At 71.3% G+C, this 20,862-nt stretch overlaps 4 protein-coding genes across 9 annotated transcripts; 1 reads left to right on the forward strand and 3 right to left on the reverse strand.

The window, feature by feature from the left end:
- Positions 1–91: 91 nt before the first annotated feature.
- Positions 92–10,525, reverse strand: ERBB2 (erb-b2 receptor tyrosine kinase 2). Of its 2 annotated transcripts, XM_074926556.1 has the most exons (27): positions 10,383–10,525; positions 7,470–7,621; positions 7,190–7,376; positions 6,867–7,004; positions 6,657–6,725; positions 5,936–6,048; positions 5,676–5,817; positions 5,481–5,597; positions 5,136–5,262; positions 4,962–5,035; positions 4,793–4,883; positions 4,458–4,657; positions 4,231–4,363; positions 4,022–4,112; positions 3,775–3,935; positions 3,649–3,696; positions 3,375–3,513; positions 3,161–3,283; positions 2,967–3,065; positions 2,681–2,866; positions 2,443–2,598; positions 2,271–2,346; positions 2,039–2,185; positions 1,848–1,945; positions 1,596–1,766; positions 1,136–1,409; positions 92–1,045 (listed from the first exon to the last, which is right to left on the reverse strand). In XM_074926556.1, exons 1-27 carry the CDS (start codon positions 10,468–10,470, stop codon positions 702–704), a joined length of 3,744 nt encoding a protein of 1,247 aa, XP_074782657.1. In that variant the 5' UTR covers positions 10,471–10,525; the 3' UTR covers positions 92–701. The 2 variants fall into 2 exon arrangements, with proteins under 2 accessions (XP_074782657.1, XP_074782658.1); XM_074926557.1 differs by lacking the exon at positions 10,383–10,525 and having other exon boundaries at positions 7,470–8,056.
- A 1,468-nt stretch (positions 10,526–11,993) lies between these two features.
- PGAP3 (post-GPI attachment to proteins phospholipase 3) lies at positions 11,994–15,260 on the forward strand. Of its 5 annotated transcripts, XM_074926579.1 has the most exons (8): positions 11,994–12,217; positions 13,033–13,130; positions 13,204–13,356; positions 13,764–13,826; positions 13,982–14,043; positions 14,150–14,286; positions 14,422–14,626; positions 15,069–15,260. In XM_074926579.1, exons 1-8 carry the CDS (start codon positions 12,019–12,021, stop codon positions 15,130–15,132), a joined length of 981 nt encoding a protein of 326 aa, XP_074782680.1. In that variant the 5' UTR covers positions 11,994–12,018; the 3' UTR covers positions 15,133–15,260. The 5 variants fall into 5 exon arrangements, with proteins under 5 accessions (XP_074782680.1, XP_074782681.1, XP_074782682.1 ...); XM_074926580.1 differs by lacking the exon at positions 13,764–13,826; XM_074926581.1 differs by lacking the exon at positions 13,204–13,356.
- An 877-nt stretch (positions 15,261–16,137) lies between these two features.
- Positions 16,138–18,900, reverse strand: PNMT (phenylethanolamine N-methyltransferase). Its single transcript, XM_074926603.1, has 3 exons — positions 17,720–18,900; positions 17,304–17,511; positions 16,138–16,623 (listed from the first exon to the last, which is right to left on the reverse strand). Exons 1-3 carry the CDS (start codon positions 18,411–18,413, stop codon positions 16,188–16,190), a joined length of 1,338 nt encoding a protein of 445 aa, XP_074782704.1. The 5' UTR covers positions 18,414–18,900; the 3' UTR covers positions 16,138–16,187.
- Positions 18,901–19,275: 375 nt separating this feature from the next.
- Positions 19,276–20,494, reverse strand: TCAP (titin-cap). The gene is made up of 2 exons (XM_074926604.1): positions 20,313–20,494; positions 19,276–19,669 (listed from the first exon to the last, which is right to left on the reverse strand). Exons 1-2 carry the CDS (start codon positions 20,459–20,461, stop codon positions 19,414–19,416), a joined length of 405 nt encoding a protein of 134 aa, XP_074782705.1. The 5' UTR covers positions 20,462–20,494; the 3' UTR covers positions 19,276–19,413.
- Positions 20,495–20,862: the final 368 nt, after the last annotated feature.

The following is a 20,862-nucleotide window of genomic DNA, read 5'->3' on the forward strand; positions in this document are numbered from 1 at the left end:
GCCCTGCCCTTGGTCGGGGGCCAGGCAGGGGCAGGACTTGCACCCCCCTGGTCCCCAGGAGATGGAAGCGGAACCACACGGACAAAGGGAGTAGAAAAAAACCAAACCAATGTACAATTATCAAATATACATCTCGGTGCGGTAGAGTCGGCTTCAAAAGAATCCAGGAGGAGCCGGGACGTGAGCCCGGCCTCCGCCTGCTCTCAGTGCAAGTCCGTGTGTCCGGGAGGAGGGCGGCGGCGGCGACGGCCACGGGCTGAGCCGGACCGGGACAGCCCCGGCGAGGTGGTGGGTGGCGGAGGAGCCTTTGGGGTGACGGTGGCCGACGGCCCTTCTCCAGGCCGTGCTGGGGCCGAGCTCCCCGGGCTGCTCCCGGGCGCAGGCTGAGCCCCGTCCGGCTCAGCGCGGTTTGTGGGTCACCCCCACCGGTTGCTAGCTCTTTGGGGGGGGGGTGTTCCCCAGAGCAGCACCTGCCGCGAAGGGCGACCCCCTTCTCTGTCCCCACACATGCTGTCCCACAGCGTCCTGGGCTCTCCCAGCCCTCCGTGGCCCGTGTCACTCCGCAGCGTTAGCCTGGTTGCCCCTGGGCGGAGGGGGTGGCCGCCAGCCCCGTGGCCGCGGCTCGCCGCGTGCTGTCCCTCCCCAAGCTGCCTCAGCGAAGTTGAGGGGGGTGGGGGGGTGTCTCCTTCCGTGGCCTGATCCTACACGGCCGCGTCGTCGGGGCCGGCCAGGCCGAGGTACTCGGGGTTCTCGGCCGTGGGCGTCGTGCCGGGGCCACCCTCGGGGCCGCCGGCCTTGGGGGGGTCCTGGTTCCAGTAGTAGGGGTTGTCGAAGGCCTGGCTGAAGGGGCCGGGGGCGGGCAGGCCGGGGGGTGCCAGGTACTCGGGGTTCTCCACAGCGTGGCCAAAGGGCCCCGGGAAGGGGTGCTTGGCTTCCTTGATGAGCCCATTCTTGCCCTGGTGGCCCTTGGGCTTATCCGGCGGGGTCGGGGGCGCACGGGGATGCCGGGGTGGGGACAGTCGCTCCCCAGCTTGATTCACGTACTCTGCAGGGACGAGGGACACGTTAAGGGGCCACCGTGGCCCGGCAGGGTGACGGGGGGGTGGGTGGGGGGTCCCTCCCGTCCCCTCCCTACCTGGCATGGTGGGGCGGGGGGCCGGGGCGGTGAAGCCCTCGGGGTCCAGGACCTCGCTCTCCTCGGGCGCCGGCCCGGTGGGATCCTCGCTGTACCGCGGCAGGGTGCCGGGCTCCCGCCCCCCCGGGCTCTGCAGGGCCACCTTGGCCCCCCCGGCTCCCTCCGGCCCCTCCACCACGGGGCCCTCCGGCTCCTCCGCCAGGCCCGGGCTGGGGAAGGGGAAAGAGCCCAAGCCCTCGCCCTCCTCTGCGTCAGCCGGGGTCTCCGCCGTGCTCTGGGTGCAGGAGAGGGCACAGAGTCAGAGACAGGCTCCCCGACGGGGGGGGGTCTGCACCCCACATCCCCCTCCCTCCCCCCTGCAGATACGTGGCGGCAGCCTTGCCCGGCCCCGGCTCACCCCACGTCTCTGCCAGGGAAGCGGGGCTCCCGCCTGGCCCCCCGCACCCCCCAGCCCACCTACCCGCGTGGAGGAGATGCGGCTGCGGTAGGTGGTGGAGGTCTCGGCGCTGAAGAAGCCCTGGTGAGGGACCAGGTACTCCTCAGCGTCCACCAGGTCGTCCATGTCCTCCTCCTCGAGCAGGGCGCGGTAGAAGGTGCTGTCGATGGAGCCGGGCAGCCCCGCCATGTCGTTCTGGGGGTGAGGGCAGGGCTCAGCACCCGCACCGGGGTACTGGGGGGGGGGGGAGGACAGGACCCCCGGGGACCCGCGTACCTGGATAACCACAAAGCGTTGGGGGTCTCTGGCCATGCGGGAAAACTCGGTGACCAGCTCCCGGAATTTGGGTCGGCACTCGGAGTCGATCATCCAGCCTGGGGGCAGCGGCGGGTGCTGTCAGGGCCAGGAGCGAGGTGCCAGCGCGACGCCCCGTCCCCGCACCATGGCCTCGTCCCCCCTCCCCGTACATTTCACCATGATCATGTAGACGTCGATGGTGCAGATGGGCGGCTGCGGCAGCCTCTCGCCCTTCTCCAGCAGGTCGGGGATCTCCCGGGCAGGGATCCCGTCATACGGCTTCGCCCCGAAGGTCATCAGCTCCCAGACGGTGACACCTGGGGGGGGGACACACATAGGGATGGGGGTGAGCGGTGCCCCGGGCCTCCCCCCGAGCCTGGGGACGGGGCCGCCCCGACGTACCGTAGCTCCAGACGTCGCTCTGGTGCGTGAAGCGCCGGCGCAGGATGGACTCCAGCGCCATCCACTTGATGGGGACCTGGGCGGGGGCAGGACGGAGAGGTGATGAGCAGGGCGAGGCGGGGGGCGCTGCTGGCTGTCCCCGAGGGGGAGCCCCGCGGTCCCCACGCCCCACCTTGCCGCCGTCAGCGTGGTACTCGGTCTCGTCGATGTCGAGCAGCCGGGCCAGCCCGAAGTCCGTGATCTTGACGTGGTTGGGGCTCTTGACCAGGACGTTGCGAGCGGCCAGGTCCCGGTGCACCAGCCGCACCTCCTCCAGGTAGCTCATCCCCTGGCGGCACCACGGCTCAGGATGGCCCCAATCCCTCCGTGGGTCCCCCCCCAAAGTCCCCCCTAACCCCTCCACGTCCTACCTTGGCGATCTGCACACACCAGTTGAGCAGGTCCTGGGAGCCGATGCGGTCCTTGTTCTCCCGCACGTAGTCCAGGAGGCAGCCGTAGGGCATCAGCTGCGTCACCAGCTGCACCGTGGAGGTCAGGCAGATGCCCAGCAGCCGGGACACGTAGGGGCTGCCCACCCCCGCCATCACGTAGGCCTCCTGCGGGCAGGGTTGGGGCAGGGGGAGGGGGTGCGTGATGATCAGGCTCAGGGAGCCGGGGGGCTGTCGCCAGCACTGCCCACCCCCCCAGCACACTCACGTCCAGGATCTCCTTGTTGGCTTTGGGCGACGTGTTCTCCCGCAGGACTTTGATGGCCACCGGGATCTTGACGCTCTCCCCGTCGGGGATCCAGATGCCCTGAAAGGGAGCGGGGCGGGGGGGGGACATTGGTGAGAGGGTGCAGAGTGGGGAGGGTTCCAGCCCACCGGTGGCACCCCCCCCACCCCCCTCACCTTATAAACGGTGCCGAAAGCACCAGAGCCCAAGACTTTCACTTTCTTGAGCTCCGTCTCCTTCAGGATCCGCATCTGGGCCTGGTTGGGGAGGGCCCCGCTGGGCGTCAGCGGCTCCACCAGCTGCGGGGTACAGATGGGTGAGGGGGGCCGGGTTCCTGGGGGTCCGTGCGTGTCCCCCCCTGCCCCATCCAGGGGGTCCCGGCCCCCCCACCTCGGTCTCCTGGAGCAGGCGCCGCATGGTGTGCTTGCGCTCCTGCTGCCGCCGGCGCTTGACGCAGACGACGGTGATGAGCAGGAGGACGATGACCAGCAGAGCCCCCACCACGCCGGCGATGATGGACGTCACCTGGCTGCAGGGATCGAGGGGGGAGATGGTGATGGGGTGTGGGGGGGGTGTCCTGGCTGGAGGAGCTCCCCCCCCTCGCCCTGCCAGCACCCAGAGGGGTGCAGAGGGTCAGGGTGGCCCAGGGCACCCACGCTTGTACCTTGGCTTCTGGTCCACGGGGCAGCCGTCCTCATCCCGGATCGTGCACCTGGGGGACACAGCGTCAGCAACCCCCCCGCTGTGACCCCATGCCCAGACAGCCCCCCCGCCCTCCTCCCCGACTCACGAGTGGGTGCAGTTGGTGGGGCAGAGCTGGCAGACGCCGTCTTCGTCCGGGTATTTCCAGACGGGCACGAAGGAGGCGTCGGCCTTCACCCCGCTGGGGCAGCGCCGCACGCACTGCTGCGCGTCCTTGTAATGGGCACAAGCCACGCACTGGTCCGCCTCCTGCGGGGCAGGGGGGGCTGGGTGTGAGGAACCCAGGCGTCCAGGGTGACCCCCCCACCCCTCGCCACGTCCCCCCCCATCCTCACGGAGCCAAAGCAGGTCTCGGTGCCGTTCTGGGGCTGGCACTCGGGGTGGCAGGGCAGGCACCGCGTCCCGTTGGCGTGCTCCCGGATGGCTCTGCAGGGCGAAGGCGCTGTGAGGTTGGGGTGTAGGGAAAAGGGGTCCCCTCTGCAGAGATTTGGAGGGGGTGTGGGGGTGTTGTGTCTGCCTGCTGTCCCCAAGACTCGCCGCTCACCCTTCCAGGAGGTTGCAGGAGGCGACGCACTCCTGGCCGCGCAGGAACCGCTCGCAGGTGACGCACTGGGTGGGGCCGGGCCCCCAGCAGTGCCCGTGGGCGCAGAGGTGGAAGCAGACCAGCCCCTCGCTCTCTGCAGGAGGAAAACCATCAATTACGAGGCCCGGGGGGGGGGTGTTGTTGGTTCACCAGCTCTCCCCCCCCTCCAGCCCCATCCCATCCCTTACCGCACTGCTCGGGGGGTTTGTTGTGGGTCTGGAAGAGGCGCTGGCGGGGGTTGCGGAAGATGCTGCCCCAAGGCACCTTCTGAAGGAAGCAGAGCTGGGGGTTGTGGTGGACGAGCACCATCCCGCTGCTGATCTCCTGCAGAGCCCGGAGCCCCAGCGCCCGCACCGCCAGGTCCCGCAGCGTCAGCGAGTAGGCGCCGCTGCCGAGACAGCGCCGGGTGAGTGCGTGCGGACGCACACCCCCCACACACACCCCAACACACCCCCCCCGTGTCCCCATATCGCCCCCCTCCAGCGTAGTCCCCACCCCCGTGTCCCCCCCCGTCCCCGCTCACTTGTGCAGGACACGGCCCCGGATGACCCGCAGGTTTTGGAAGACGCCCAAGTCCTGCAAGGCGGGCGGCCAGGCGGCGATGTAGAGGAAACCTGTGGGGAGCTGAGTGTCACCACCCTGTGGCCCCCCCCCACCTCATATCCGAAGCCCCCGGCTCCCCCCGCTCTCACCCGTCAGCTCCTCCAGGCTCTCGAAGATCCGCAGCAGTTTGGGGTCCAGGGGTGGTGTGTTGGTGCTGGGGTCCCTGCCAGGGATGGGAGGGAAGTTGAGGAGGGGGGTGGGGGTCGTGAGGGGGGGTCCCCACGGCCACCCACAGGCTCGAGGCGGGGGGTCAAGGCGCTTACCCGGCGAAGGTCTCGGGCAGGAAGGCCAGGCTGCCGAAGATCTTGGTGCAGCCAGTGAAGTGCTGGATGTTGGAGGCGTTCACAGCGCGGACGCCCTTGAGGAAATCCACCCCCAGCCCGTAGCACACTGCGGGGGGGGCACAGCAGGGCTGGGGACCCCCACTCCCTCCAAAGCACTCACTGCTCCTGCCCCATCGACCACGGAGGGACCACCCCACCAGGACACAGCATCCCCCACGCCCCCCCTGGGGTTCCCAGTGTCCCCCATGCCCCCCCTGGGGTCCCCAGAGCCCCCCCCATGCCCCCCCTGGGGTCCCCAGAGCCCCCCTCCCCGAGGCTGCTCACCCTCCGGGCAGGGTTTGCTGCACTTCTCACACTTCTGGATGTTGTTGACCGTGACCTCCTGGCTGTTCTGGGGGCACACGAGGGTGCAGGACCCCACCTCGGTTGCGAGGTAGTTATCTGGGGGGGGGCAGACGGGGGGTCAGGGCTGTGGTGGCTCGGCACCGGGCCCCCCCCCGCCGCCGGCGCGGTGCTCACAGGGACACTGGCTGACACAGCTGGCCCCGAAGGTGTAACGCCCGTCGCGGTTGGGCACCGACTCGAAGGTGTCCGAGTTGTAGATGACGAGGGGGGGGCAGTGCAACTCGCAGATCCCGCTCCGGTTGAAGTTCAAGCACGCCTGGAGCCGGGGTTGGGGAGGTGGGGGGACACACACAGAGCTGGTGTGAGACTCCAGCATCCCCCCCCGGCCTTTCCCGGGGCTCCCCCCGTGCTGCCCCCCCAGCCCCGGAGCGCACCAGGCAGTCGGAGTGCTTGGGGCCGGTGCAGCCGGCGGCGCACTGCTCGTGGCAGCAATCCGTCGGCTTCGTGCCCTTGCAGCGCGGGCAGCCATGGCAGATGCTGTTGGTCACTGAGGGGGGGGGGACAGAGCGACACGGTGGGGACAGGGACCCCGATGATCCCCCCACAAAGGGGATGTGGGGTCCCCAGGATGAGGAGATGGGGGGTAGGAGTGTTCCCAGGGCAGGGATATGGGGGGGGGGGGGGATTTGGGTGCCAAGTAGAGGCAGTGGGGCAGGGATCTGGGGGGGTGAGTGGGGAGCCCCAGGGTAGGGATTTGGGGGTGTCAGTGGAGGTCCCCAGGGCAGGGATTTTAGGGGTCTCTGGGGCAGGGATGTGGGTGCCAAGTAGGGATCAAAGGGGCAGGGATTTGGGGGGACAAGGAGGGGTCTCCAGAGCAGGGATTTGGGGGTGTGGGTGGGGTCTCCAGAGCAGGGATCTGGGGGGGCAGGTGGGGGTCTCCAGAGCAGGGATCTGGGGGGGCAGGTGGGGAATCGGGGGACCAAGCAGAAGATCCAGGGGGGTCTCTGGGATCAGGATTTAGGGGGCAAGTAGGGGTCAACGGGGCAGAGACATGTGATGGGGGGGGGGGAGGGGATCCCCAGGGATTCCGGAGGAGCCCACGGGGCTTTGGGGGTCCCTGCGGGGGGGCAGAGCCGGCTGCACCCCTGTACTCACGCGTCTGGCAGTCCTGCGGCCCCTCGCCCCAGCAGTGCCCCTCGGGACACAGCGCCCGGCAGTCGGGACCTGCGCCGGGGACGGGGGGGGGGAGAAGCTGTGAGCGGGTGATGCCACAGAAGGGGAGGGGGGGCTGGCAACCCCCAGAGCCCCTCCTTGGGTTAAACTCCCCCCCCCCAGCACAGCCCAGCCCGCGGTGCCGGTGCTCACAGCTGCGGCTGCGGGCGCTCTCCACCCGGGTCTCGCCACGGAGCTCGTTGTGCCGGTGGACGATGTCGGACCAGAGGATGGTCTCCTGGAAGCAGAGCTGGGGGTTCCTCTCGATGCGTACCCCTCCCTTCAGGATCTCTGTGCCGGGACAGGCGGGGAGGGGGGGGGATCAGCACAGTGATGGTGGGGTGGGGAGGGGGGGCCCTGCAGCCCCGTGGGGACTCCGGCAGCCCTGTGCGCCCACCCCAAGCAGGACCCAGCAGCTCCCAGCCCGGGGAGCGGCAACTCGCAGCCCCGAGCGCCCCGGGGGAGGGGTCCCCGACCTGTGAGGTGCCTCATGCCGAGCTGGCGCAGCCCCGGCGTGCCGGCGGGGCCGGCGTTGCCCACCACGGCCAAGGCGTAACGCTCCTGGAAGAGCTGCGTCCCGCGGATGATGCGCAGGCTCTGCAGCTCCAGCCGGCTCACTCGGTTCTCGGCGATCAGCACGTAGCCCTGCACCTCCTTGATGTCCTGGGCATGGGCGGACGGGGGCGAGGGGGTGGTCAAACCCCTGTCGTGCCCCCCCTGTCAGGGTGTTTCCCCCTTCCCTGCCCTGCTGCTCACCTTGAGGAAGGCGGTGTCGGCGTCGGGGGGCAGGTAGGTGAGCTCCAGGTTGCCCTGCACCACCTGGCAGCCCTGGTAGAGGTGCCGCAGGGTCTCGTAGTGGCTCTCGGGGCTGGAGGGACGCAGCAGCTTCATGTCGGTCCCCGTGCAGACTGCGGGGATGGAGCGGGGGGGGCTCAGCGGGTCCCCTCGCCCGACCCGGCCTCGCCCCCGTAGGAAACCGAGTCGGTGGCGGCACCGGCCTCCGCAGGAAACGCTGCGGATCCGGCGGCGGCCGTTTATCTCCGGGGCTGCTCCCAACAGCTTCCGATGGGCTTCCTGGATCACCGCTCGCCCCGGCTCCCGCCCCGGCACGCGGCGAAGCTGCTCCCGCTTTGGCACCCGGTTCCGGCCCCGCACGAGGGACAGCCGGGGGCCGACGTCACCCCGAGCCCGCGGTGAGCGTCGGGTGCTGCCGGGGGCCAGGCTGGGACCCACAGACCCGGCCGTGCCGGGGGGCCGGAGCGGGGGCCGTGGGCAGGAATGCTCTGCCCACGCCGGCGGGGGGGCCACGCCAAGACAAGACCCGATTGTTGAGCGGCGACGGCTGCCGGAGCCCGGCCGGCCCCATCCCTCGGGGGGCTGCTGGGCGTGGAGGAGGGGGGCACCATCCCCGGGGGCATCGGGGTGGGTGGGGGGTGCAGGGTGGGGGGCAGGGGAGCCCGCCCTGGGCCCCGGGCCGGGTGGGTGAGTCACGGCCGCGGGTGGCACGGGGCCCCCACCGCCCGCTCCCGGCAGGAACCGCCTTTTCAGGTCGGGCGTGTTTGGGGAGCAGCGGTGACGCAGGGCTGGCGGGCACGGCCCAGCCCCGGCGCGCCCGCGGCCCCCGGCGCCCCGCCACCGCGCCGGGACGACCCCCCTCCCCTGCCCCCCCCCCCCCCACTCCAGACCCCCAGCCCGGCTCCAACACCCACCCCAGCGCGGCTCCGGCGTCGACTCTGGCACGGCCCCAGCGTCGGCCTTGGTGCCACCAACCCTGAGCCGCCACCGTCCCCTCCCCGGGCGTGGGGACACGGAGGCGCGGGGGGGGTCGGGCAGCCGTGCCCTCCGCCCAGGGCAGGGGTTTGGTGTCCCGGTCCCCGGCTGGAGGGGGCTGCCGGCTGCGCCGCGGCTGAGTGACAACCCCCGGTGCTGGCAGCTGCCTGCACGGCCTCATGGCGGGGGACCAGCCTGGCAGCCGCCTCCTCTGCCCGCGCCAGGGCCGCTGAGCCGCCGAGACCCCCTGAGCGTGGCCAGGGAGGGCGAAAGCCCCCAGATTTGGGGTTCAGCTCTCAGCCCACCGCCGTGGCCTCGGCTGTGAGGTGAAGGGTGTCCCCCCCACCACCCCCAGAAGGAAATCACGCCAGCGCGACGGGCGGCCAAAGCTCAAGGTCTGCCCTCCACCTGCCCCGCGGCGTGGGCAGAGGATGCCGCAGGCTCTCCCGGGGCGAAGGGCAAGCGGGACGGGCGAGCGGTGCCAGGGCCCGATCCCGGCAGGATCCCGGCTCTGGCCCCTGGGCTTCGGCCCTGGTGGCTCCTCCGGGTCCCTGGGAAGGACAATCCCTGACCCATCCTGGCTGGCTCGCTCCGGCGGGCAGTGCCACCACGGATCGCCCCGTCTGCCCGCAGGTGGCCAACGAAGCCCACGGCCACGTGCCCACGGGACTGCCCCGGGGCTGGTGCTCCCCGAACTGGGGCTGCTGGGTCACCCCCTCCCAGCCAGCACAGGATCCAGCCCCAAGGACGGGGTTGGGGCTGTGGGGACACGCCGGTGTGTCCCCAGCCCGGAGCCCCCCCAGCACAGACCCTCTGAGCGTGGGGTGCTGGGAGCAGAGGGCACCCAGCGGGTCCCCACATCGCTGCCCCACGACCCTGAACCAGCTCAGCCCCACCGGGCATTTGCTTCCCAAACCCACCCCCCTGCCCCCCTGCCCCTGGCGCTGGACCGTGGAGGCAGCGGGGTCAAACCCAGCCGGTGGCTTTTGGGGCTGCCGGTGGCCACCCTGGGGCCACCAGCCTTGTCCCCGTCGCCTGCCAGCGCCGTCCCAGGCCTCGGGCCAGGCAGGGCTCCTGTCCAGGCTGCTCCCGCTCCCTCCCGGCCGCTCTCCCGGGCTGGGCAGGGTGCGGCACGTCGAGAATGTGGATGGGAGCGACGGGGACGCACCCACCCACCCACCCGCCCGCTCCGTGGGGCACCGCGCCTGCCCCAGCACCCCGCGGCTCCCTGCCCTGCACCCCGAAACCTCTCTCTGGCTGCGGGAAGGGAACCTCGGGGAGTTTGGGGTCCCGTCCCCCGCCTCCGGTCCCCGCTTCCCCGGGCGTTACCGGAGCTCTGGGAGCGGCTGCAGCCGGGGGTGGGCGGGGGGGGGGTGGTCCGCGCTCGGGGCAGCACCACGTCCCCCCAAACGCCTCCCGGGGCAGCGGACCCGCGGCTCCGAACAGGGCAGCCCAGTTCGGCCCAGCGCTTCCCAGTCCAGCCCAGTCCGGCCCCCAGCCCCTGCGGGGGGATCGCGGCGCGGGGCCGCGCTGCCCGCGGCGGAGAGAACCGGGGAGGGGGGGACCGAGGGGGCACCGGGGTGGGGGGACCGGGAAGGGACTGAGGGGGACGGTCCCATCGCTTTCAACCGAGCAGTCCCCGGGCTCACCGAACCCCGCAGCCCGGTGCCCCCCGGTCGTCCCCCCGTCTCCTCTCCCGGTTCCCCCTCGGTGTGCGTGTTCCCCCCCCGCCGCCCCGGTGCCGGTCGCTCCCGTGCAAAACTTTGCGCAAAGTCCCGCCGCCGAAGGGACGCTCCCGCGGGCCGGTGTCCTCCCGGTTCCCGGTGTCCTCCCGGTTCCCGGTGTGTGTCCCCCACCGCCCCCCTCGGTGTCCCGCGGTCCCGGTCCGGTCGGACCCACCTTCGGCGGCGGCGGCGGGGCAGAGGGCGGCGAGCAGGAGCCCGGCGAGCAGGAGCCCGGCGCAGCAGCAGCCTCCGGCGGGGATCATGGTGCTCAGCGCGGGCCGCGGCCCATGGCCCCGCCGGCCGCTCCGGGAAAGTTTGCGGAGCGGAGCCGCCGCCTCCCGCCGCTCCCGGGCTCCGCCTCGCGGGGCCGCGCCGCGCTCCCGGTCCCGGCCCCGGGCGAGGGCGCGCCGCCCCCCTCCCCTCCTCCCGCGCTCGCTCCCGCCGCCCTCGACCCCCCTCCGTCCATTCCCCGGGAGCACCGGGGACCCCCCACTCTTGCCCCGGAGCTGGGGGCTGCCCCGGCTCGGTACAGACCCCCCCGAGCTGCCCCCGGCCCGGTGCTCCCTTGTCCCAGGGTCCCGCTGCGGCCCCGAGGGGGGGGCTGCACCGGCTGCAGGGACGGGGGTGCGGAGGCTCTGCCGTGGGGTGGCCCAGATGGAGCGGGGGGGAGCCCCATCCCCTCCCCTCCCCTGCCCGGCTGGGGCTGTGACTGTCACCCGTGCAGGGGAAGGGGGACGGGAATGACCCTCCCGGGTCTGGGGACGAGGGGGGACAGTCCCGGAGGTGGGGGGCACAATTCTAGCACCCAGGGATGGTCCTGGGGTACAACGACAGTTCTGGGGTACAGGGACAGTGACAGCCCAGCAGCATCCAATGGGTCCCCAGTGAGGTGGCCCAGAGCTGGCATTTGCCCCCCACCCCGGGCACAAGCCACTGTTGCACCTTCATCCGCTGCCCTGGGTGCACGGGGGAGAACTGGGACACGGGGCCCCTCCCCAGAGCATCACAGCCCGGGATGGGGACCCCACACACGCCCAGCGCCATCCGGACCCCCCAGCCGGGCCATCGCGGGCAGGACTGGCCGTGCTGGGGGGACTGGGACGGGATCCCCTCACGGGGCTGGTTCTCCCCACTGTGTCCCCATCAAATGCCCCATCCCGTGCTTCCACACGTGCCACCGTGGCCACCCGCAGCCCCCCAAGAGAGGAGCCAGCACCCAGCTGGGCGGGAGATGGAGCCCCCAGCGCTGGGGGGCCGGGACCCCCTCCTGCCCACGGGTGACGGCTCCGTAGGGAGGGGAGCGGGGAGCCAGCCCAGCCCCGCCACCCCACGCCAGGATGGCGGCCAGCTCGAGGGAAGGCCCAGGGGGGCCGGGGGCAGCCCGCCGCCCCCATCCCCAGCCACTGGCACCCCGCGGGTGTGGGTGGCCACCTCGGGGTCCTCGCCCCGCAGTCCCCACCCAAGAGTCCCGCGTGGCCGGGGCCTGCGCGGCCCACCCCGAGGCGGAGGCCGACCAGGCTGTGCTGCCGCCGGGCCCTGGCCTGGCCCCGAGCCCCCCCCAACCCCCGGGGTCCCCACAACCCCCCCGGGGCCCGGCACCCCCCCACGACACGCTGTGCGCGGGTGGGGGGATATATCCCATGAGCCTCTACGGAGGGTGCCGCGGGGGGGGATATATCCCATGAGCCTCCCGCTCTGGGGGACTGTATCCCATCATCCCCGTGGCCGGCGGAGGCGCTATATCCCATGATGCCCCGCGCCGCCCGCACTTCCGGGGTGGGCCGGAAGTGGCGGAGCCGGGCCGGGCGGCGATGGCGGCCGGCGGCGCGGCGCGGGCCGCGCTGCTGCTGCTGCTGGGGGCAGTGGCGGCGCCGGGCCCAGCCCGGGGCTCGCAGGGGGACCGGGAGCCGCTCTACCGCGAGTGCCTGGGCCGCTGCGAGCGGCAGAACTGCTCGGGGGCGGCGCTGCGGCACTTCCGCGCCCGCCAGCCGCTGTATATGGGCCTGACAGGTACCGCCCCCCTCCCGCGCCCATTGGCTGCCGGCCGGGACGCGCCCCCGCGGCTGGCAGGCCCCGCCCCTGGAGACCGCTCGGGGGTCACGCCCCTCTCTGAGGCCACGCCTCCTCACCGGGTGTCTGGGAGGGCGGGGCCGGGGCGTGGGGCCGGACTGGGAGGCACTGGGCCGGACTGGGGCTGGATTGGGGGGCACTGGGCTGTCCTAAGGCCGGGCTCGGCCGTACTAGGAGGCACTGGGTCCAGCTGCGGCCGGACTGGGCGGTGCTGGACTGGACTGGGAGGCACTGGGCCATGCTGAGGATCACTAGGCCATGCTGGTTTTGGACTGGGGGTTACTGGGTTATGCTGGAGGGGGCATTAGGCCGTGCTGGGGCTGCGCTGGGGGGAACTGGGCCATTCTTGGGTCGTGCTGGGAGGCGCTGGGCTGTGCAGTGGGGTACTGGGCTGTGCTGGGCCACGCTGGGGATCACTGGGCCATTCCGGAGGACACACTGAGTCATACTGGGAGCCACTGGACCTTGCTGGGGGAGGTGCTGGCCTCTTGAGCCATTTTGGGAACTCACAGGACCATTTGTGGGGGACACTGGGCCATACTGGGAGTTGCTGGGCCACGGCGCTGGCAGCCACTTGGGGAAGGCCCTGGGTCCCCAGCAGCGCAGGGTGAACCCCACCCAGCCCCCCCTCACCCGAGTCCTGGCACTCCCAGCATCCGACCATGCTGCCTGATGGCCCGTACTGGGAGGGAAGGACTGGGATGGACTGGGATGGACTCAGTAGCCAGGGCAGGGGCTCGTCTCCCCGGCTGCAGGCTGGACCTGCCGCGACGACTGCAAGTACGAGTGCATGTGGCTGACGGTGCGGCTCTACGTCCAGGGGGGGCACAGGGTCCCCCAGTTCCATGGCAAGGTGAGCGCTGGGGGGGCTGGTTGGGGGGCAGGGTGTCCCCCCCGCCCTCTGACCCCGCCGTTTTCCCTCGCAGTGGCCCTTCTCGCGGTTCCTGTTCTTCCAGGAGCCGGCCTCTGCCTTCGCCTCCTTCCTCAACGGCCTGGCCAGCTTCGTCATGCTGCTGCGCTACAAAGCCGCCGTCCCCCCCGCCTCCCCCATGTACCCCACCTGCGTCGCCTTCGCCTGGGTGAGCCCCCACCCCCCTTTCCCCTCCCCGAGGGGGGCTGTGCCGCACCCCACATCCTCACTGCTCTGTCTCGGCGGTCTTCTTGCAGCCCTCAGGGTCTCCCCTTGTTGCGGGGACAACCCCCGCCCCCCCCCAGGGTTACGGGGTGGCTTTGGGGGGGCACAGCCTGCGCCAGCAGCACTTCCCGGGCGTCCCGTGCCGGAGCGTGGGGCCTCGGGGGCTTTTCAATAACCAGCCGGTGCCTCTGGGCGATTTTCAGGGTGTTCGTCCTCCCTGACGAGGCTGACGAGCCGCTGAGGGGGGACCGTGACCCGTGCGGGGAGCTGGCCCTTAGCTGGCAACAGGGGCCACTGGGCTTCTTCCCCCCCCCGGTCAGGTTGCCGCCTCTCACGCCGCCTCTCCCGCAGGTCTCCTTAAACGCCTGGTTCTGGTCCACCGTTTTCCACACGAGGGACACGGCTGTGACGGAGGTGAGTGGCACCCCCAGAGCCAGGGTGACGGCTGGGTTGTCACCGCTCGTCCCCAAACCCGTGCTGGGGTCCTGGCGTCGCGCCTCGCTCACAGCAGGGGGGTCCCTGGCCCCCCTCAAGCTGCCAGCGTGGCTCACACGGCCCCGATCCCACAGAAACTGGATTATTTCTGCGCTTCGGCCGTCGTCCTGCACTCCGTGTACCTGTGCTGCGTCAGGTGAGCCCCCGCCAGCGCCGGGGGGCACTGGGGACACCGGTGGTGGCCGGTCCCCGAGGCTGTGAGAGCCCCCATCCTCCTTCTCCTCCTCCCCCTCACCCGCTAGGACGCTGGGGCTGCAGCGACCAGCCTTAATCAGCATCTTCAGGGCCTTCCTCCTCCTCTTCCTCGCCTGCCATATCTCCTACCTGACCCTCGTCCGCTTCGACTACGGCTACAACATGGCTGCCAACGCGGCGATCGGTGAGCCTGGGCCCGGGGGGGGTGGTGTGCCGTGCCCACGGGTGGGTGCTCCCCGTTCTTTGTATCGTCGCGCGTATGCGGGTGTGTGTGTGTGTGTGTCCCCCCGCCACCCCCCGCCAAACCGTTTCTCCCCAGGGCTCCTCAACCTGGCGTGGTGGCTGCGGTGGTGCCTGCGGAACCGCCCGCGCCTGCCCCACGTCTGGAAGTGCGCGGCCGTGGTGCTGCTGCTGCAGGCGCTGGCGCTGCTGGAGCTCCTCGATTTCCCCCCCGTTTTCTGGGTGCTGGACGCCCACGCGCTCTGGCACATCGGCACCATCCCCCTCAACGTCCTCTTCTACAGGTCAGTGCCCCCCCCCTTCCCCGGCACGCACCCCCCCCTCCTCTTGATATATGGGTGCTGAGCACCCCGATCTTGTCCACAGGGTGCTGGGTGCTCTCCTTCTTGAAATTGGGGTGCTAAGACCCCCCCCCTTTGGTCCATGGGATGCTCAGTGCCCCTCCTCTCTTTCCTGTGGGATGCTGCGTGCCCCACTCTTGAAATTGGGGTGCACGGTGCCCCCCATCTTGAAATCAGGGTGCTGGGGGCCCCCCCACTTCTTGCCCGTGGGGTGCTGGAGGGACCCCACTGCTGCTCCCCAGGAGTCCTGGGGTGGGGCTGCGCCCAACGAGGGGTTCAGGGCTTCCCCAATCTCCCCCCCACCCCCCAGCTGGAGGGGGGCCTCCCTGCAGGCCCCCCCCGGCCCCTCTGCAGCCCCCACCTTTCCCCCCCCCGCTCCCCACAGTTTCCTGGTGGACGACAGCCTCTACCTCCTCAAGGCCAACTCCGACCTCTTCAAAGTGGACTAGAGCTGCTGAGGGGGGGGGCAGAGCCACGGCCCTTCGTGCCCCCCCCCCTCCCCCAGGGGTCCTACCCTGTGCCAAGCAAACCCCCAGCCCCCCCCGGCCCCAGGCTCCTTCCCCCAGTTGCCTTCTGAGGTTTGAGGTTTGCTTTTCTCCCCACGCACCCCCACACCCCCCATCTCCCCTCCCCGGGGTGCAGGGGGGGCCGGGCCCCCCCGGCTAGCGGTTGCACAGGGGCCAACAGCAGCTGAGTGCCCCCCCCCCCCCGCCCGGTGCTGAGCTCCCTGCCGTGAGCCCGGCAGCCGCGAGGTGGCAACGGCTGCTGGGGCCCGCGGTGCCGCGGGGGGGGGAACGGGACGGGGAGGGGGGAACGGGGGGGGCCTGTGTGTGCACGGTGAAGGCGGGGGGGGGGCGGGGGCTTGCTCGGACCTGCCGGCTGGCTTCTGCAGGGGGGTGTCGTGTGTGGGGCTGGAGCGGTGCCTTGGGGCTGGGGGTGCCCCCCCCCCAGCTTCTGTCAGAGGGGCTGTGCCCCCCCCCTCCCCCCGGGACGTGCCCCCCACCCCACCCTCTTTGCCTGAGTGTGTTGTGGGATCTGAATAAAACCGAGTTTAACCTGGGCCGTGCCTGGCTCTTGCCTGCCCCCCTGTACCCCCTCCCTGCCCCATGGGCACCTTGCGCCCCCCTCCACTCTGTGTCCCCCCCCCCCCAGCCTCACCTTGCACCCCGTGTCTGTTCTGTGCCCCCATTCCTGCCCGCCCCCCCCCGCAGCATGCCCCTTGCTGTCACCCCATGGTGCACCCCATTTCCTACCCCCCTCCACTGCACCCCCCCTGTCCTGACCCCCCCATCCCAGCCTCCCCTCTGTGTGTCCCCCCCCCCATCATGTCCCTGTGCTCCCCCCAGGATCTACAGGTGTGTGTGTGTCCCCCCCCCATCCCTGCAGCGCCAGGCTGGGCCGTGCAGCTCGAGCTTTATTGGGGGGAGCGCGGGCAGCGACGGGGCTCTGGGGGGGCTACATTCCAACTTTTACGGGGTGGTGGCGGGGGGGGATTCGGGGTCCCTCAGGCTTCCAGCGGCTTCTGCGCGTGGGCGAAGAAGACGCCGTCGACGTCGTCCACGGCGGTGCGGAGGGCGGGGGGCATGGCGTAGGAGCGCAGCGCGCGAAGGGCGAACCCGGCACCGGCCAGCGCCGCCCGCACGTCGTCCTCCGCCAGCGGCACCACGGGCAGGCGGGCGGCCCCCGCCAGGTAGAAGGATTCCCCCAGCGCCCCCAAAAGTAAAAAGTGCCCCCCCGGGCGCAGGAGGGAGCCCACGTGCTCCAGCGCCCGGGCGAAGGTGGCTCGGTCGGGGCTGACGGCCTCCAGGCAGAAGGCCGAGAGCAGCGCGTCGGCCGGGGGGTGCAGGGGGGTGCCCAGCGGCTGCGGGCGGTGCACGTCGATGGGCAGGATCCGCCGCAGCCGGGCCCGCAGGCGCCGCTCCTTCTCCTGCCAGGGCTCCCTGCAGGGAGCGGGGGGGTCAGCGAGGGAGGGGGGATACCCTGGGGAGCGGGCTGGCACCCATGGGGATACGGGGATGGGATCCCACAGGGAACAGCCCAGCACCCGCCAGGATACGGGGATGGGATCTGCAGGGATCAACCCAGAACCTACAGGGATGGGATCCACCCTGGATCAGTCCAGCACCCCGGATCAGTCCAGCACGGATCAATCCCCAGCACCCACCGGGAGACAGGGATGGGATCCCGCAGGGATCAGCCTGGCACCCACTGGGATACGGGGATGGGATCCCGCAGGGATTAATCTGTCACCCACGGGGATACGGGGATGGGATCCCGCAGGGATCAATCTGGAACCTGTGGGGCTGAGATCCCACAGGGAGCAGCCCAGCAGCCATGGGGATACGGGGATGGGATCCTGCAGGGATCAACCTGGCACCCACGGGAATATGAGGATGGGATCCCCCAAGGATCAGCCCAGCACCCCCAGGGATACAGGAATGGGATCCCCCAGGGATCAGCCCGACACCCACGGGGATACGGGGATGGGATCCTACAGGGTGGGGCTGGGATCAGCCCTTTGGGGACACGATCCCGCAGGGACCAGCCCAGCACCACCCCCCGGCACGGGGGCACCCACCCCCCGGGGGGCCGTGTCCCCCCCCACCCCCTGCAGCCCTACCCGCGTCCCTCGATCTTGCAGACGTGGCGGATGAAGGGGCTCCAGTCGAAGGTGTCGGGCTCCCCCCGCACCCAGCGCCCCAGCTCCTCCCGGTTCACCGCCAGGTAGTCGGTGGCCACGATCTCCTCGAAGTGGTCGCAGGCGCTCAGCAGCTGGTAGATGGTGGGACCCGAGCCCACGTCGAGCAGCGTGTGCCCGCGGATCTCACCTGCGGGGGGGACACATGGATTGAGGGGGGGGGTCCCACGCCGAGCTGGGCACTAGAGGGGGGACAACAGGGGAGGGGCGTCCCCCCCTGCGAGGGGGCTGGGGAGCCGGCAGGGTGGCTGTTGAGCTGCTCTCCCCCCACCCCTGCCTCAGTTTCCCCACCCTGCCGGGTGGGGGGGGAGGAAAGGGGCTTCCCCGTGGCCCCTCACCACTGGCGAAGGTCTCGGCCAGACATCGCAGCTTCCAGGGCACCACGAACTCCTCGGAGGAGAAGTCGGCGCGGGGGGGCAGGTAGTTGTTCTGCAGGTAGGCGCGGGGGTCGAAGCGCTCGTAGCCCTCCCGGAGGGCGGCCAGGCTGCTCATGGCCAGGGGTTGCGGTGACGGCGGCCGTCTGCCCCCCACCCCCCCAAAACCCGCCTTATATCCCCAGCCGGGCTGGGGGGGGGCAGCGTGAGCGATGGCCGCGTGCGGGCGGGGGGACGGCGGCCATCCATCCTGGCTAACCTGGTTAGTGCCAGCGCCCCGGGGCCGGGGGCCGTGGCCGGGCGCCAGCGTGGCCGGATCCAGCCCCGCGCTGAGCGATGGCGCTCGGCTGCCCCCCCCCGAGCCAGGAACTGTGGGGCCGGGCCCTGCGCCCTGAGGCTTTTGGTCCCCCCCGAGGTGTGGGTGTCCTCGCTGTGACAGACCCCCGGCCCCCCCATTTCCATGTGCTGCCCCAGAGGGGGGGCTGCTCCTGAGTGTCCCACGGGATGGGGATGGAACAGGGTGGGATGGGGAAAGGGGAAAGGAATGGGATGGGGTGGGAGGGGGAAAGGGATGGGGTGGGAATGGGATGGAGAAGGGGAAAAAAAATGGGTCTGGGCTGGGGATTGGGCCTGTCTGCCATCTCCCTGCTGCCTCCATCACCAGTGAGCTGAGCGTGCTGGACCTCAGCCATCAGGAGCCGACACCATCAGCCCTGCCAGCTCCCAGTACTCCCAGTGCACTCAGCACCCTGGGTAAGGGGCAGGATGGGACTTGCTTATGGGACTGGGGAGAGGGACTGCGGGGTGGGGGGGGCTTTAAACGTCCTGACTCCTGCCTGTGCGGGAGCTGCGGGTGGTCGGAGGTGGCGGGGATGGGGAGGAAGGGGCCGGGCTCAGGGAGGGGACAGGGACTGGCGGTGGCCCAGGGACAGCGGGATCCGGCCGGGCGGGAACAGCTAATCTGGGCTCTGGCGCTGGGGCCATCCCGGACCCTGGCACCGGCCGGGCTGGCGATGGGGGGGGTGGGGGGCAGTTATATAAGCTGAAGGTTACCCCCTCCCCCAAGCTCCCCCCAAAACCTGGGGGCCTGCAGGACGCCGGGTCCCTCCAGCTGCCGTCGAGGGACTGTGCCTCAGTTTCCCCCATCCTCCAGCAAGGACCTTTCCCCGCTCCCCACACCCCTCGTACCCCCCCTCCTGCCCCCCCACAATGACGCCACGGGGCCAGGCCGGGCATTTTATTGCCGTACAAAGACCATCGTTTGTACAACTCTGCAGAGCGACCCGCCGCAGCCCCCCCACCCCTCCACAAGCCCCCCCCAGGGCCCCTTTTGGCCCGGAGGGGGGAGTGTGTGTGTCAGCGCTCCCCCTCCTCGCACCCCCTTCTCTTTGCCAGGGAAGCTGAGTCGCACCCGGTGCTGCCGGGAGCCCCCCGAACCGTGGGCACCCCCTTCCCGCCGGCCTCCACGACGCCCGCTGCAGGGTGGGGTCCCAGGCGAGCGGGAGCCCACCCCCACCTGCCCCCCCATCCTGCGCTGCCTCTTTGGGGCGACTGAGCGGACCAAGGCATCAGGGTCCCCCCGCCGCCCCCCAACATCAGCCTCCCGCTCCCCCCCACCCCCCTCCCTTAGCCCCTTCCCCTCGACCCCAGCACCACGCTCAGCCCCGCTGGGCCTCGTGGGAGAGGGAGCGGGAGAGGGTGCGGGGGACCCCCGCCTTGGCACCGCGGAGGTCCGGGGGGGCGAAGAGGGGCAGGGGGAGGGTGCGGGCGTAGGGCAGGAGGTGCTGGGCCAGGGGCTGCCCCAGGAAGCCGAACTGCAGTAGCCCCCAGGGCGAGCGCTGCTCCAGCACCCGCATCTCCCCGCGATGCTCCACCGTCTCCCGGTGCTCCTCGTCCACCTCCCGCCGGCACCACCTGGGCACGGGGGGCTTAGGTGGGGTGGGAGATGGGTTCCCAGCACCCCACGGGGACACCCCCCACATCCTGCTCTGCCCCACCTGGGACACTCCACCCTGCGGGGACCCTTGGAGACCCCCCATGTCCCACCCTGTGGGGGCCACCCATCCCTCAGGGGTCCCCATGTCCCCCCTGACACTCTGGAGACCCCCCATGGCCTCACCAACCCCATGGAGACCCTTGGAGACCCTCCAGGACCTGCACAGCCCCACGGGGACCCCCCCACCCCATAGGGACCCTCCCCACATCTTCCCTGGCCCCATGTGGATATTCAGCCCCCCCCCCCATCTCCCCACAGAAATCCTTGAGACCCTCCCAGCCCCTCTTGGACACCCCCCCACACCCCACAGGGACCCTTGGAGCCCCCCACAGCCCCCATGACCCCAGAGGGACACTTGAAGCCCCCCCACAGCCCCTTGGGGACCCCAGACACCCCCTGCAGCCCCCCCCCCCAGCCCTATTAGGACCCTTGAAACCCCCCACAGCCACAAGACCCAACAGAAACCCCCCCCAGCCCTTGGGGACCCTCAAAGCACCCAGCACCCCCAGGTCCCCCCTGATCCCCCCCCCCCAACCCCTTGACATCAGCAGAGCCCCTCACCCCTCCTCCGGCCGGGTGCTGAGCTCCAGGTCCAGCCACTCGGCGCTGAAGGTCTCGCGACGCCCCACGTCCTCCTCGCGCACGTGGCAGCCCAGGCGGGCGCCCGAGAGCAGCCCCCCGCTTCGCACCACCGCGCGGGGCCCCAGCATGGTGTCCCCGTGTGTGTCCCCCGCTCCCAGCCCGCCCCGCTTATATGGCCCCCGCCGGGGCTATTTTGGGACGTGTCACTGGCACCGTGGGGACGGGACGGTGCCAAGGGCCCCCTCGGAGCAAGCAGGGGGGTGGCACTGGGAACACGTGTGTCACCCCATGTGCCCGCCGGCTGCTTGCCACGCCGTGATGGCACCCCCAGGGCCGTGTCCCCCGTGGGGACGTGGGACAGACGCTGCCAGCAACGTGATGGTGCAGGCAGGACCCCCCTGGCCCCCGCCCAGGGCACGTCTGGCCTTTCCCTGCCCTCTGCGGCGCTGGCACCGGCCCCCCCGGGGGTGGCAATGGCTGTGTGGGTGCCAGCGCGGTGGCCGTGCCACCCGTGCGGTGGTGGCCCTGC

This window comes from Athene noctua, chromosome 25 (assembly GCF_965140245.1).
Source record: "Athene noctua chromosome 25, bAthNoc1.hap1.1, whole genome shotgun sequence".
Lineage (NCBI taxonomy): Eukaryota > Metazoa > Chordata > Aves > Strigiformes > Strigidae > Athene > Athene noctua.